Source organism: Misgurnus anguillicaudatus, chromosome 4, assembly GCF_027580225.2.
Source record: "Misgurnus anguillicaudatus chromosome 4, ASM2758022v2, whole genome shotgun sequence".
In the NCBI taxonomy this organism is placed as follows: domain Eukaryota; kingdom Metazoa; phylum Chordata; class Actinopteri; order Cypriniformes; family Cobitidae; genus Misgurnus; species Misgurnus anguillicaudatus.
In genome coordinates this window covers 22,551,407-22,564,078 of record NC_073340.2, presented here as the reverse complement: position 1 = coordinate 22,564,078, position 12,672 = coordinate 22,551,407, and the positions used below count along the sequence as shown (strand labels likewise).

Below are 12,672 nucleotides of genomic sequence, written 5' to 3'. Positions count from 1 at the left end.
AGATTATGGGAAACCTGATGATCCATGTTATCCCAGCATGATCTAAGGATGCTTCAAAAGTAGTCTTGTGTGCATGAAGCAAAAAACAGGGGACATTTCCCAAGACTTTTTTAAGATGCCAAATAAATCTTTGGTGTCCCCAGAGTACGTATGTGAAGTTCAAGATCAAAATACCGTATACATAATTTATTATAACATGTTAAAATTGCCACTTTGTAGGTGTGAGCAAAAATGTGCCGTTTTGGGTGTGTCCCTTTAAATGCAAAAGAGCTGATTTCGTGGTTGGATAGTGCAGATTAAGGGGCAGTATTATCCCCTTCTGACATCACAAGGGGAGCCAAATTACAATGACCTATTTTTTCACATAGGTCATTTTCTAGGTTGATAGCAGCACTGGGGACCCAGTTATAGCACGTAAACATGGAAAAAGTCAGATTTTCGTGATATGTTCCCTTTAAATTGAAAGGTTTAATCAACTCGAATTTTTAATTTATGCCAACTTTCTATCAAATTTGTGACTTTGATTATGGTAACTTTTTTGTAGAAAAGGTCAGTTACCATGATCAAAGTCACAAATTACTTTCTTATTAGTGACCTAGAAATAGTGCACAACCTTAAAATTCATAAAAGAAATTCTATTTACTTCCAGCTACACATTAAAATTTCCTTGTTGTGCTTAAATTTGTAAGTTTAATCAACTTGAATTTAAAATTTATTTCAACTTTCTTGACTGGTGAGGAGTTGTTATAAATTAGAAATATAAAGTTAAATTAGCTTTAGTTATTACAACTTTATTTTTATCATTTATAACAACTCCTCACTAGTCAAGAAAGTTGACATGAGTTGTAAATTCAAGTTGATTAAACCTACAAATTTAAAGGGGACATATCACGAAATTCTGACTTTTTTCATGTTTAAGTGCTATAATTGGGTCCCCAGTTCTTCTATCAACCTAGAAAATGTGAAAAAGATCAACCCGGTAACTTAGTCTTATAAACCATTCTCTCCAAATATGTGAAAAAAATAGGTAATTAAAACTTGGCTTCCCTTGTGATGCCAAAAGAGGACAACACCGCCCCCCAATCCGCACTAAACCAACCACGGCACTGCTATTTAGTGCAGAGATCAGCTCATTTGCATTTAAAAGGACACACCCCAAAAAAATTTGCTCACACCTACAAAGTGACAATTTTAACATGTTATAATAAATGATCTATATTATATTTTGAGCTAGAACTTCACATACACACTCTGGGGACACCAAAGATTTATTTGGCATCTTAAAAAAGTCTTGTGAAATATCCCCTTTAAGTGCACAAGACATTTTATATATACATTTAAATCATACATTTTCAAAGTGATTTCAGATGTTTGGTTCTCAGCTGCATTTTGTATAATGTTTAAATAAACAGATATGGGCTATGTATCCTACCTTCTTAAAAACAAAGGTCCCTAAAAGATACTTTGTCAGGTTGTATTATTCCAGAACCTTAAACATCCACAGAACCTTTCTTTTGTAGTGGAAAAAATGTTTTTTAGATAATAAAAGGTAATTGAAAGGTTCCAAAAATGGTTCTTCTATGGCATTGCTGTGAAGAACCCCTTTGTCGCAGTTATTTTTAGTAGTGTACTACTGAAAAATATAAGTGGTAAAGTGTTGACAGAGGAGTGTTAAAACTGACATTTATTACCGTGCTTATACAGAATGATTTTTGTGCCATTTGGCTGTATCTACACGTGGTGCGAAGGGGGATGGTGAGGGAGAAAACTATCTCAGGAGTGTCCATTACTTCCCGCAAATCAGAGGGCCGCATTGAGCCCATTTTAGAGTGGCGAGGGTGCCTCAGATCTGTCTCAGATGAAGTGAGGGCCTGATTGCAGGTGACTGAGCTCTGTAACACAGGCTATCGTATCCTCACTGCCTGGATGCCAAGCAGGACCAGATCGATGCCCCTAAAGGATGACCGCGCAAATCCCAATCAATTTCCTGTAAAGAGCGCTGCGCTACGGGGAAAAGGAGGCAGTCCGAGGCACGTTGGACTCAGGAGCTCTGTGACGTGCTGGATGAGGAGGTCTAGAAACTATCTTATTGGTTGAGCCACAAAGAAAGTTATTTCTATGCCTCTTTTTTTATCAAACTGCCCTTTTCACCTCAAGATGATCATTGCGGTGCTCAGCTGAAGTCAGATGCGTTTAGCATAATATGTACAAATGCACTCCATATCTACCATACCTTTCAGAACAAAATTGATCTGGTCCACCCATTCCCGGGCTTCACGGGGACTGCTGGCAGTGAACTGCAGAGAGAGGCCATCGTATTGTGAGTTGGGGGTCTTTATCATTACAACTCTTTTATTGTAATGACACAAAAGTGATCGTATACAGTTATAAAGTCGAGAAAAGGGTGTGCGTTGAACTGGTATGAACGTCTTCCGGGAGAACTCAGCTCAAAGCACGAATTCTTCCTGGAGTCCTTGCGTATTCCGGGTACAAGATCTGCACTGTAGCCATTGATACTAAACGAACCCTTCTGCTGCTTATCTGGATTTAAAAAAATTAAGTATTCATGTAGCTCAACAGGGAGAGTATTGTGTTAGCAGCACAAAAGGTTAAGGGTTCGATCCAATGGAAAACACATAGTGATAAAATATATACAGTGGCAAAAAAAGTATGTGAACCCTTAAGAATAAAATGTTTATTTTACAGTAATTAGCCATAAAATGTGATTTGATACTCGTCTAGGTCGTAACAATAGACAAACACAATGTGTATAAGCTGACAACACACAATTAATTGTAGTTTCTCGTGTCTTTTTTAAAAACAACCATTAAACATTGACAGAGCTGGAGTCTGAAAATGCTACCCAGTCTCATGAGGTTCTGCGATATAGTCACGTAAAATTTCGATTCTTTTTTCGTGATATCACAAATTTCTTCGTTTTTTCATGCTGGTATAACGAATTGTTTCTCAACTGCTTTTTCATATTTTCAAACCATTATCGCTTCAGTTTAGGTCTAGATTTGGTGCTTGCATTAAATGTCACTTTATGTATTGGTTTATACTATTTTTTTCTGATTTTTTTGTATGTTGCCTGGTGTTAGGGTTAGAGTTGGGTTTGGGTAGGGATGTAATTTTATGTAAATGACTAATGACTTTAATGAAAGCTAATTTGTGTCAAAAGATGGCAAACTGGAGTCCAATTAATAAAATTAGTTTAAAGGTGCAACTTTGATTGATAAACGACACTCAAACATTTTAAGATTGCAGCATCAGCTCTTATAAACATGACTCTCTAAAGATATCCGATCAAGAGCTGTTACACTCTATACGGCTGAAAAGGGATACAAAACAATTTCAAAATGCATAGACATCCATTAGTTTACAGTTAGACAAATTGTCTATAGGTACATAATTTCGTGATACAGGTTTGGTTCATGAGTCTACCATATGTAAGTCTTTGAGCAGGTACAATGTCTATGGCAGAACACCACGGAGAAAGCCGCTGCTCTCCCGAAAAACATTGCTGTGAGCTTGAAGTTTGCAAAAAAGCACCTTGGAAAACTCCAGTGCAACCTGAAAAATATTTTATGGACTGATCTAGGGCAGTGTTTCCCAATTCTGGTCCTCGAGTACCCCCTTCCAGGAAGTTTTAGATGTCTCCTCATTTAAAACACCTGATTCAACTAATCAGTCTCCTTCCAGAATAGATAACATTTCTCCCTAACAAGCTGTTGAGTAAAATCAGGTGTGTTAGATAAGGAGACATCTATAACTTTCTGGAAGGGGGTACTCGAGGACCAGGATTGGGAAACACTGATCTAGGGCTGAAACGATTCATCGAGTTACTCGATTTACTCGATTCAAAAAATTCCCCGAGGCCAAAATTCTGCCTCGAAGCCTCGTTAAATTCCTATGATGTGCACTACACGCGCCGAGATCTGATTCACACTGACCGTTGTTCAATGTTCAGGAAGCACATCATAGCGCATGGTACATTTTGAATTTAGTTGGCGCGATGGCGGAGAGCGAATATGTCCATAAACGGCAGAGAGAGAATGTCTAAAGTTTGGGATCATTACATTATCATTACATTCAGCATCTGAACCGAAAACATCGATGCGTCGATGAAACAAGGTAACGTAGCTTCCGCTGATTTTAATCCCATACTGTATTTGTAGCGATGTCGTTATGCAGTTTGACTAGATATGGTGTTTAGCTTTGATGTTTTTAAGTAGTAAACGTATTCACGTTCAATTGCAAGAGAGTATAGCTTAAAAAAGAACCCCTTCACACACACGCATGCACTTTACAGGTGTGTACCAAAAAACGCCACCACAGTGCAATCATATATGGGCAACTTGTAATCTGACATATTTTGTTCAATAATAATAATCTTTGTCTTATTGGAGTTAAGCATAAGGAAGTTATTCTCTCTCACGCGAGTCAGACCGATCGCGCAATGCATCACATATGCTTAAAATTTTATGTAGCCACGCAACAATAATTTCAGCTGCATGCATTCACTGTATACAGCGGGACGTGATGTTGTGATTTTTCGAATGGATTCTTAACCTAAAATGCACCGCAATGCAAGTGATGCAAACCAAATGCAGCGTTCTATTGAACTGAATTATGTATTTCTGCCGACCCAAAATGCAATGAAGCAACTGAATGTCTGAGTGGGGTGTCACTCTTCCTCACGCACAGCACGCGTGCACACACAAACACAGGTGCACGTGCGCGCACACACACACACAGGTTGTTACCATAGCAAATAGGCTCACCCCAGAAATGATATATTATATGTTAGTAGCCTAATTGTAAATGCTGCAAGTGTAGAAATGTACATAAACCAGATATTTACTTTGATGTCAGGGCTAGATTACAGCATGAAACCTGTTGTGCATATTAATAAATTAAAGTGTTTAATTGTTGGCACTGGCACTTATAAACACCAAATGGGTAAAAATTGAAATAAATAGGCTTATTTTTTGGAGCCAAATACCTCTGTTTTTTAGAAATAAAAGCCAAATGCTTGAACATTTTACAGCCACGTCATTTTCGTTATGCATTATTTGTTTCGGTCGTTTAAAAACACACAACATTTTTATCCGATTACTCGATTAATCGATCGTTCAGTGCTAGATTAATCGATTACAAAAAGAATCGATAGCTGCAGCCCTAGACTGATCAAAAACAAAGGTTGAATTGTTCAGGAAAAATACTATAGCACAAAAAGGGGCCAGTTTACCAACAGTAAGCATCATCCCAACAGTGAGTATGGTTGAGGGAACATCATGATTTGGGAAAGCTTTGCTGCCTCAGGGCCTGGACCACTTGCCATCATCGAGGGAAAAATTAATTCCCAAGTTTAACAAAATATCCTACAGGATAATGTCAGGGTGGCTGTCTGCCAGTTAAAGCTCAGTGGAAGTAGGTTGATGATGCAGCAGGACAATAGCCTCTTTCACACAGTAATTCTGGTAAATTACCATGAATTTACCAGAATTAATTTACCAGTAAATACAAAAATGTGCTGTTCACGCATGCAGTGACGTTCCGTCTTTTTACCGGTAAGACATCATTCACACATCAGTATCAAAATACCGGTAAACTCGGAGAGAAAGCGGAAGTAACCTGTGGCGCGCGGCCGGCGAGCTCCGTCCGTGTCGTATTTGTAAACGGCGGGTTATGACTTAATATCCACGGTCCGTATTTTGTTGTTTTCACATCTGTGGCAAACGGTCGCGAAGTTGCTCGTGACCAAACAACATTGCGTTAGGTGGCGTCAAACGGAACCTGCGCGTTTGCACATTAGGCTTCACAGATGGTGTGCTAAGGACGTCGGCAATTTGGCAATTAGATGGTAAGCTGTTTTAAACAACTTTGGTGAAGAAATGTGGATGTTAACTTCAGGTGTGCTCGACTTTTAAGCAACATGTGTGTGGAAACGTCCGTAAACAGTCTGGGGGAAACCGCGTCACCTGTATAAAAAACGTTCTGATTGGCCCGCCCGATCTGTCAGCGCGGTCTGCCGTCATCTAAATGCCGGTAATGCTATATTTTTCGTTCACACACAACGCTTACCGGCAAATTACCGTTAATCTTACAACCTGTTTTACTGGTAAATTGGGAGCACTGATTTACCGGAAAGGTTCTGTTCACACATGACATATTAACTGCAATTTACCAGTAAATTACCAGTAAAGACTGTATGTGTGAAAGGGACTAATGACCTTAAGCATTGAAGTAAATCCACCACATACTGGCTTAAGAAAAACAAAATGTGCCATTTGGAGTGGCCTAGTCAAATCCCTTAACCTGTGGAATGACCTCATAAGAGAGTGGTTCACACTAGACTATCCTACAAATCTGTCTGAGTTGAAGTGGTTTAGTAAAGGGTAATGAGTAAAAATTCCTTCTGAACGATGTGCTGGTCTGATTCAGAACTACTGAAAGCGCTTGCTTAAAGTAATTGTGCCAAAGGAGGTTCAACAAGCTATTAAATCCAAAGGTTTACTTACATTTTCCTCCAGCACTGTGAATGTTTAATGGGTGTTTAAAATTATTTGTGTGTTGTCAGTTATAAACATTGTGTGTCTATTAAAGGTGCAGTGTGTAATCTTTAGAAGGATCTTTTTACAGAAATGCAAAATAATATACAGAACTTTATTATCAGGGGTGTATAAAGACCTTATATAATGAACTGTTATTTGTTTATTACCTTAGAACGAGACCTTTTTATCTACATACACAGAGGGTCCCCTTACATGGAAGTCGCCATTTTGGGCCGCCATTTTTCTACAGAAGCCCTTAACCGACAATTTTTTTACTAAGTTGTCTCCGACGCAGACATGTTTGTCCGGTGGCGGCTACTGTAGCTTCTCTATGTGTTTCAAAAGCGAGGAGTGAGCCGTGGACTAAGCCGTTGGTTGCCATTCGCAACCTCACCACTAGATGGCGCTAAAATTTACACACTGCACCTTTAAGGATCAGATCACATTTTATGGCAAATCACAGAAAAAAAAACAGTTTATTCCTAGGGGTTCACATATTTGCCGCTGTAGCTTGAATGCATTGTAACTTTTGTGTCTGCCAAATGCGTAAATGTCCTTTTTTGATGTTAAATTAAACACTTTTACCTCATAATAAAGACAGAACATACCTTTCTCACTCCCAAAGTAATAAAATATGGTGTTGTTCAGTACACACCAGCGCTTCTGCCATTCCATGCCGAAGAAACTATGATCTAAACAAACGTAGAAATATTTGTAATGCAATGCCCTTCTGTGTTGTTTATCGATATAAGTATAGGTTACAAATGATTACCACGCCGTTTCTTCTCCAGGTAACCTTGCTTTAGGATGTTGCTTAAGTCCTGTGCAGCCACCAAAGGGATGTCCTCGAAAACTGTAAAGTCAAATGCAAATAAATGTTATGCAGTGGTACTAACACACATAAAATTTGAAAAAATAAGTGAAGAAATAGGCAGCAAAGCACAGAGGCATAAAACAATTGTGTAGGTTGTTTAAATAGTAAAAAATGTTGATCTCTTCTAAAATATAATACATTATCCCATTGTTAATATTTCAGAATGTGTATTGTAAACATAAGAGATGAGTTTCCTGTAGTAAGCTCTATAAAGTGAATAGCTGTATCAACTTATCTCTCATCAGGGCTATTTTGCTTTATTGCACATTTTCAAGGACATAAATCAATACATTTACTGTAGCTCAGTTGGCAACATAAATGTCATGGGTTTGATTCACAGGAAACACACGTGTGTGTTTAAATGCACTGTAAGTCGCTTTGATAAAAGCGTCTGCCTTGCATACATGTGAAGTAACAAAACCATGACATTGGCACAGTAGGTGAACCGTTCTTCAGACAGAGACACGAATCTTTAACCTCTTGATCCAGCTTTCATCAGCATCAAACCTCAGAGATCAAAGAGAAGGCAGGTGGGTCTCTGGGCACGATACCAGACCTGTTTAAAACTCATTTAGACATGAGCAGATGCTTCCCTCCACCCCACCGATGACAACATAAACTCTGCGGTATCTTTTCTCTTTAAACCATCTAATGCATATTAAACAGACAAAATCCCGCAGTCAACAGCGCAGCCGTCCGAAAAGCTGAGTGGTGCATTTAACTTGTCATTTTAAAAGATCACGGTAACGGCGACTTAACGCCGACACGACCACCGTTGATCAACTCGATGAGCGCAATACGACGCAAGCGGTGGATGTAACAGCTTGGGGACTCTAATGTCCCTATAAATAAGACTCAGCTCATCAAACAACACAAGAGTTCGTCACTACAACGCCTCTGTATGTGACATCACCACAGAGCACCTCGACCTGCCATGTCACACGTCCAGTTTACCAGACAGATGACCATCTAGAAGAAAAGCCCGTGACCCTCACACACATTCACACATCAGCTGCAGACGGACACACGTAAGCCGTTTCCGTACAACTACGCCGTCATAAATACAACGGCTTGTCAAGGGTAAGCTGATGTATCATCTAAAAAAAGACGGCCTCAGTCCGGCCACTTCTCTCTTCATTTTTCTCCTCCCGACACCTTTTACTCCCCTCATCCATCCACATCCCCCTCTCTTCATTTATCTAAAAGGTCAAGCCCTGGTAATAGTTCAGAGGAAAAAGAATAAACACAAGCAATGTGAGAATGGTGTACAATTAACAGTCCCTCTAATCTTCACACACCTACTGACAACCTTCTTCCCCGGGCCCTTGCTGTCTGACCCCATGGTGCGGTCATTTAAGCATCGGCTAAATGAATGGTGAAAGAGGAATATGCTTTCAGTCATACTTCACAACCTGCGCCCGCGTTTCTTAGGAAACAGAACAGTGGGTGTGTTTCAAGACAGTCGCTATATTTATAATCCTTCCACAGGGTAGCAGTGTAACCAAACATTTCACCTACAGAAAAAAAGCATGTTTTTGTATTCCAAATCCCATCCCTCTCCGAGGACATGTAAGGTTTTGATTGGACGTACGCACACGACAGCCAACTTCAGTCATGTGTTTTAAACCAATCAGAGCTTGACAGGAGACAAAAAAGCTGCCAGACAGAGAAGAAAAAAGCGAGAGCCCTAACCTGATCCTCGCAGAACTGCCCAAATTGGTCAAACTGATTACATTCTATATAAAAAGGCAAATGTCTATTATAAACACATACACACTTTGGTAGTACTATTGTGTTATCATAAAAAATGCACATGGCAGGCACTGGTCTTGTGGATTTTCATTTCGGCTATAAATTGCATTTTTAATTATTCAGAACGGTGAGGTTTCTTAACTCTAACCACCCCTTGCATTCTCCCTCCTTAATTAGCACAGAGCCAATCATTTCCATTTAAAATGTGCTGTGGATGTTTATGAATATTTCAGAACGTTACATCACCATCGTGCTCGGAGGCTTTGCGCCGACAGGCCTTTTCAACTTTCATTTATTTTGTTTTCCCATACTGTTTGTAATTTCATTTGTTTGAAAATACATCTGTGCCAACATCAATAATTACAAAGTATTCAGAGAAGAGTAGAGATTTCCACATAAAGGGAGTACGAGCGAGCATACTTTAATCAAAACAGAGAACTCTTATACCCGCTTGTCGTTTAGCAGATGTCCGACTCTAAGCTTAATTTTGCCCACTTTGTTTGTAAGTCTAAACGTGAGGAGGAGATGTGGAAAAGGGAACGACACAAAGCTAATGACTTTCCTCCAGGCGCTCTCGGCGGCTGCTAGGAGCTCTGTGGTGATGCATGGCACGGCCGCTGCAATGTGGCAGGGCAAGATTGGTGGAGTGAGGCATTGAGCGTGCCACGCGGGGGAACGTTCATCAGTGCCACGGCGGACGAAAAGTGGGGACTGATGCCACGAGAGGAGCTCAACGGGATATCGGAGAACCGGGAGATGGCTGGCCCAGACTCCCCCGCCCCCTCTTTCGGCAGCATAGAGGTAGGCACAGCTCCAGGTCACATTGCCCCTATCATTCTGCAACACATGCCTGCAGCTGCCAATGGGCTTCTGTGTTTACTCCTAACGGACTCATTATGCCGAAAATTTCTCTGTAACAATGATATAAAAAACGAATTGGATGGAAAGAGCAGCAGGTCTCAAATGAGTAGTGAAAAATCACCTCATATACTTTTTAATTAATTACAGGTCCTCATCAGCTCAAACTAGTAATTCATATCTGATTATAAAAGCGAGGGCTCTGTGCAGATTTAACATCATCACCAACATGGTTAATATTGCGCTCACAGGTGACGTTATGAGCACAGTAGTTGATCCAGCTATAAAAATGTGAATGTGAGCACCATTAAATAACATCACAGCTTGGTTATGAGTTACTGATAGGCCACAGTCAGAACTGATAGGTGAAAAGGTCTGGGTTTGCCGATGACAATGAAACAAATTGTAGTACAAACACATTTAATTTTGTGTTTTTGGGACTCGTGACTAAATGCACAAATCTTTTGTTGGGAAGAGCATTTATAATTCAGTTATTGTAACACCAGCGCATTGCATCTAGCAGCAGCCATATCAAGTGTCTTCTAGCTTAATTCAATTCTTGGTGCCACAAAATGCCATAAAAGAACCATTTTCGGCTGTATGGTTTCATAAAAGGTTCTTTGAAGTATAAAATGGTTCATTAGACTAGAAATAAAGAACCACACATGGTTCTTCTACAGCATCTGTGTAATGACCTTTTGTAAGACCTTTATTTTTAAGAGTTTAAAATTGACAGTTTTAATTATCAGTTCTACAACAGACTTTGAATTTTGAAAGCTGTTTGAGCAAAAAATATATATATTTTTGGTTTGAGGGTATTAGTTAATGAATAGGAAAATTATTAGTTTTTTTTGCCATATAAATTAAAATGTGGATAAAATGTAGATTTTTAACTACTAATACATTTCTATAATGTTTTTATCCATTTATAAAGTGCATCTTATGGGTTATATATATTTTTTTTTCCAGAAATTATATATATACATATATATATTGTTTATTAATTTATATATGTCCATCCATATTTATTTTTCACTATTTTTATTAGGATACAAACAAAATAAAAAAAATAAAAAATCAGAACTAAATGTTTTCTTCAGGCATTAGTCATACTTACTAAACACATCTTAAGCTTCTTTGAGGAGACTGAAGTCATTTGATTATAATTAGAAATAATTAATTTAGATTTAAGAGATCCTGCAGCTGCCTGCTTCTGCTCAAGTGGAAGGGAAGTTTACCCTAAATACTTGACACTTCAGCTTATACTTTATACTGTTTTTAATACTACATACACATTTCCTGTATTTTCTGGTTGTATTCTAATAAAGAGACTGAGAAATAATTATATATGATCACTATACTATTGTAAAAACAACAAATTTAATGGTGGGCTAAGACTTTTGCACCCTTACTGTGTGTATAAATATAGTACTGTGCAAAATCTTAGGTCACCATGCTATTACTAGATTTGTTGTTTTTGCAATTGTATAGTGATCATGTATAATTATTTCTCAGTTTCTTTATTAAAATACAACCAGAAAATACAGGAAATGTGTATGTAGTATTAAAAACAGTGTAAAAATATAAGCTGAAGTGTCAAGTATTTAGGGTAAACTCCTCTTCCACTTGAGCAATAGCAGGCAGCTGCAGGATCTCTTAAACCTAAATGAAATTAAATCCTAATTTCTAATTTTAATCGAATGACTTCAGTCTCCTCAAAAAAGCTCAAGATGTGTTTCGTGCCAAGAGAGATCACACTAAATACTGACTGATGCCTAAAGAAGACATTTATTTCTGAAAATTTTTTTGTTTTTAATTTTGTACACATATTTCCTGTATTTACTGTTTGTAATAAATCAATTTCTGTTAAATCAAATATGGATGGACATTAAAACTTTGCTAAAACAACAAAGCTGGGGATGGTGGCCTAAGACTTTTGCACAGTACTGTATAGATATATATATATATATAGATATATATATAGAGAGAGAGATAGATATGGATATATACATATAATACTCTCTCTATATAAAAGTAAATCGTACAAGGAACAGTGCAAGGAATCGATGGTATCATTGGCAGCCATATCTACTGTATGTCTTTCAGCAGCGAAACTGCTGTGTGCTGAGGATGCACGGGCCTGTGGCTGACCTCGGCATGAACCTCTGAGATGAGGTGAAACAGAAGGCACGAGGGTCCCTGGGGGGCCGATGGGAGAGGCAGGGGAGGAATGCTGATCAGGGAGAGATGGAGAGAGTGGGATTACTGTGCTCTTCTGTACAGCACTTGATTAGAAAAAAGGAGCACTCAGAGCATCCTTAACCCCCCCACACCACATGCACCAATATAAAAACTGCACACAGAGAACAGCAAATTGACACATTTTTCCTCATTAAAGGCAAAAGCAGTGGCCTTTGTGCAATGCCTGAGCATAGCAAACATTAGAAGGGTGAGAAAAAGAGGAAAAACAACGGGAAGGGGGAGAGCAAGACGGAGAGAAGAAGAGATCCCTAGGTGAACGGCTCAATTGAACATCACCTATCTAAATTGTTCTTAACAAGAACTGATTCGATTTGAATGAAAAGGATCTGTTATTCACAACATGAGACCTGAAATCATGCGGCCCCTGAA

General features: G+C 38.8%; 1 protein-coding gene across 4 annotated transcripts in view; it reads right to left on the bottom strand.

Annotated features, from left to right (window-relative positions):
* skap1 (src kinase associated phosphoprotein 1) overlaps window positions 1-12,672 on the bottom strand; it is a 38,366-nt gene that overhangs the window by 15,709 nt on the left and 9,985 nt on the right. For all 4 annotated transcript variants that reach the window (XM_073866996.1, XM_073866995.1, XM_073866997.1 and 1 more), the window contains 4 exons: window positions 7,330-7,410; window positions 7,166-7,249; window positions 2,420-2,541; window positions 2,234-2,300 (listed from right to left, as the gene is read on the bottom strand). In XM_073866996.1, coding sequence (XP_073723097.1) covers window positions 2,234-2,300; window positions 2,420-2,541; window positions 7,166-7,249; window positions 7,330-7,410 — 354 coding nt within the window. The remainder of the gene's footprint in view (window positions 1-2,233; window positions 2,301-2,419; window positions 2,542-7,165; window positions 7,250-7,329; window positions 7,411-12,672) is intronic.